The sequence below is a fragment of the Terrapene carolina genome, unplaced genomic scaffold (assembly GCF_002925995.2).
Source record: "Terrapene carolina triunguis isolate 2854851 unplaced genomic scaffold, T_m_triunguis-2.0 Scaffold30709, whole genome shotgun sequence".
Classification (NCBI taxonomy): domain Eukaryota; kingdom Metazoa; phylum Chordata; order Testudines; family Emydidae; genus Terrapene; species Terrapene triunguis.
In genome coordinates, this window is record NW_020695060.1 from 1 (window position 1) to 752 (window position 752).

The window sequence follows — 752 nt, forward strand, 5'->3', positions numbered from 1 at the left end:
GGGGGGGCTGCGGGTCGGGAGTGAGGGGCACCGGCAGAGCTGGGGGGGGCAGGGCTGGGCTGGGGGGGCTGCGGGTCGGGAGTGAGGGGCACCAGTAGCTGCCGGGATCTGGCCCCATGGCCCCCACAACTGGCCCAGGGCAGCACAGGAGGGTTTGTTATTGTAGGGTCTCCCTGGAGCCCCGTCCCGAGGGGGGTCCCAGAGCCGGTCCCTGCTCCCCCGGTGGGGACCCCCCAGGCCGCGGGCCGTCCCCTCCCGTCTATGGGGCAGGGTGTGTCTGCCTGGCAGGGGGAGGAGGCCGGGCTGGGCTGTCCCGGGACACGCTCCAAGCTCCCCCCACAACTTCCCCTTCCCGGCCCAGCGCCGCGGGACCCACCCAGCCGCGCACCCCCAGGCCGTGGGGCCGGGCGGGGAGACCCCTGGGTAAGTGTCGGGGTTTCCCGCAAGGTGGGGGGAGATCCTAGACCACCTCCTCATGCCCCCCCCGGGACGCCCCTCGCCCTGGGGGTCGCTGCTGCTGCTGCCGGTCCCTCCCCTGGGGGGGGTAGACCTGGTCCCCGCCCCATAACCAGGGGAGGGGCCAGCTAGTTCTTTGGGGGGGGGTCCCGTTCTCCTCTCCCCGTTACCCAGAGCAACCTCCCCCCAGGGGCGGAGCTCAGCCCCCTGCTCCTCCCACGCGACGGGACCCTCCCCAGATGCAGCCACATGAGGGGGGGCTGCGGGGACACAGCCGCTCTTTGCCCCCCCCCCCC

General features: G+C 74.1%; 1 protein-coding gene across 1 annotated transcript in view; it reads left to right on the forward strand.

The window, feature by feature from the left end:
* The first annotated feature begins 67 nt into the window (after nt 1-67).
* Nucleotides 68-752, forward strand: part of LOC112122833 (phospholipase D2-like) — a 6,478-nt gene continuing 5,793 nt past the window's right edge. Inside the window, exon 1 of the mRNA XM_026662843.1 lies at nt 68-423. Within this exon, the coding sequence (XP_026518628.1) occupies nt 262-423 (162 nt within the window). The 5' untranslated portion in view covers nt 68-261. The remainder of the gene's footprint in view (nt 424-752) is intronic.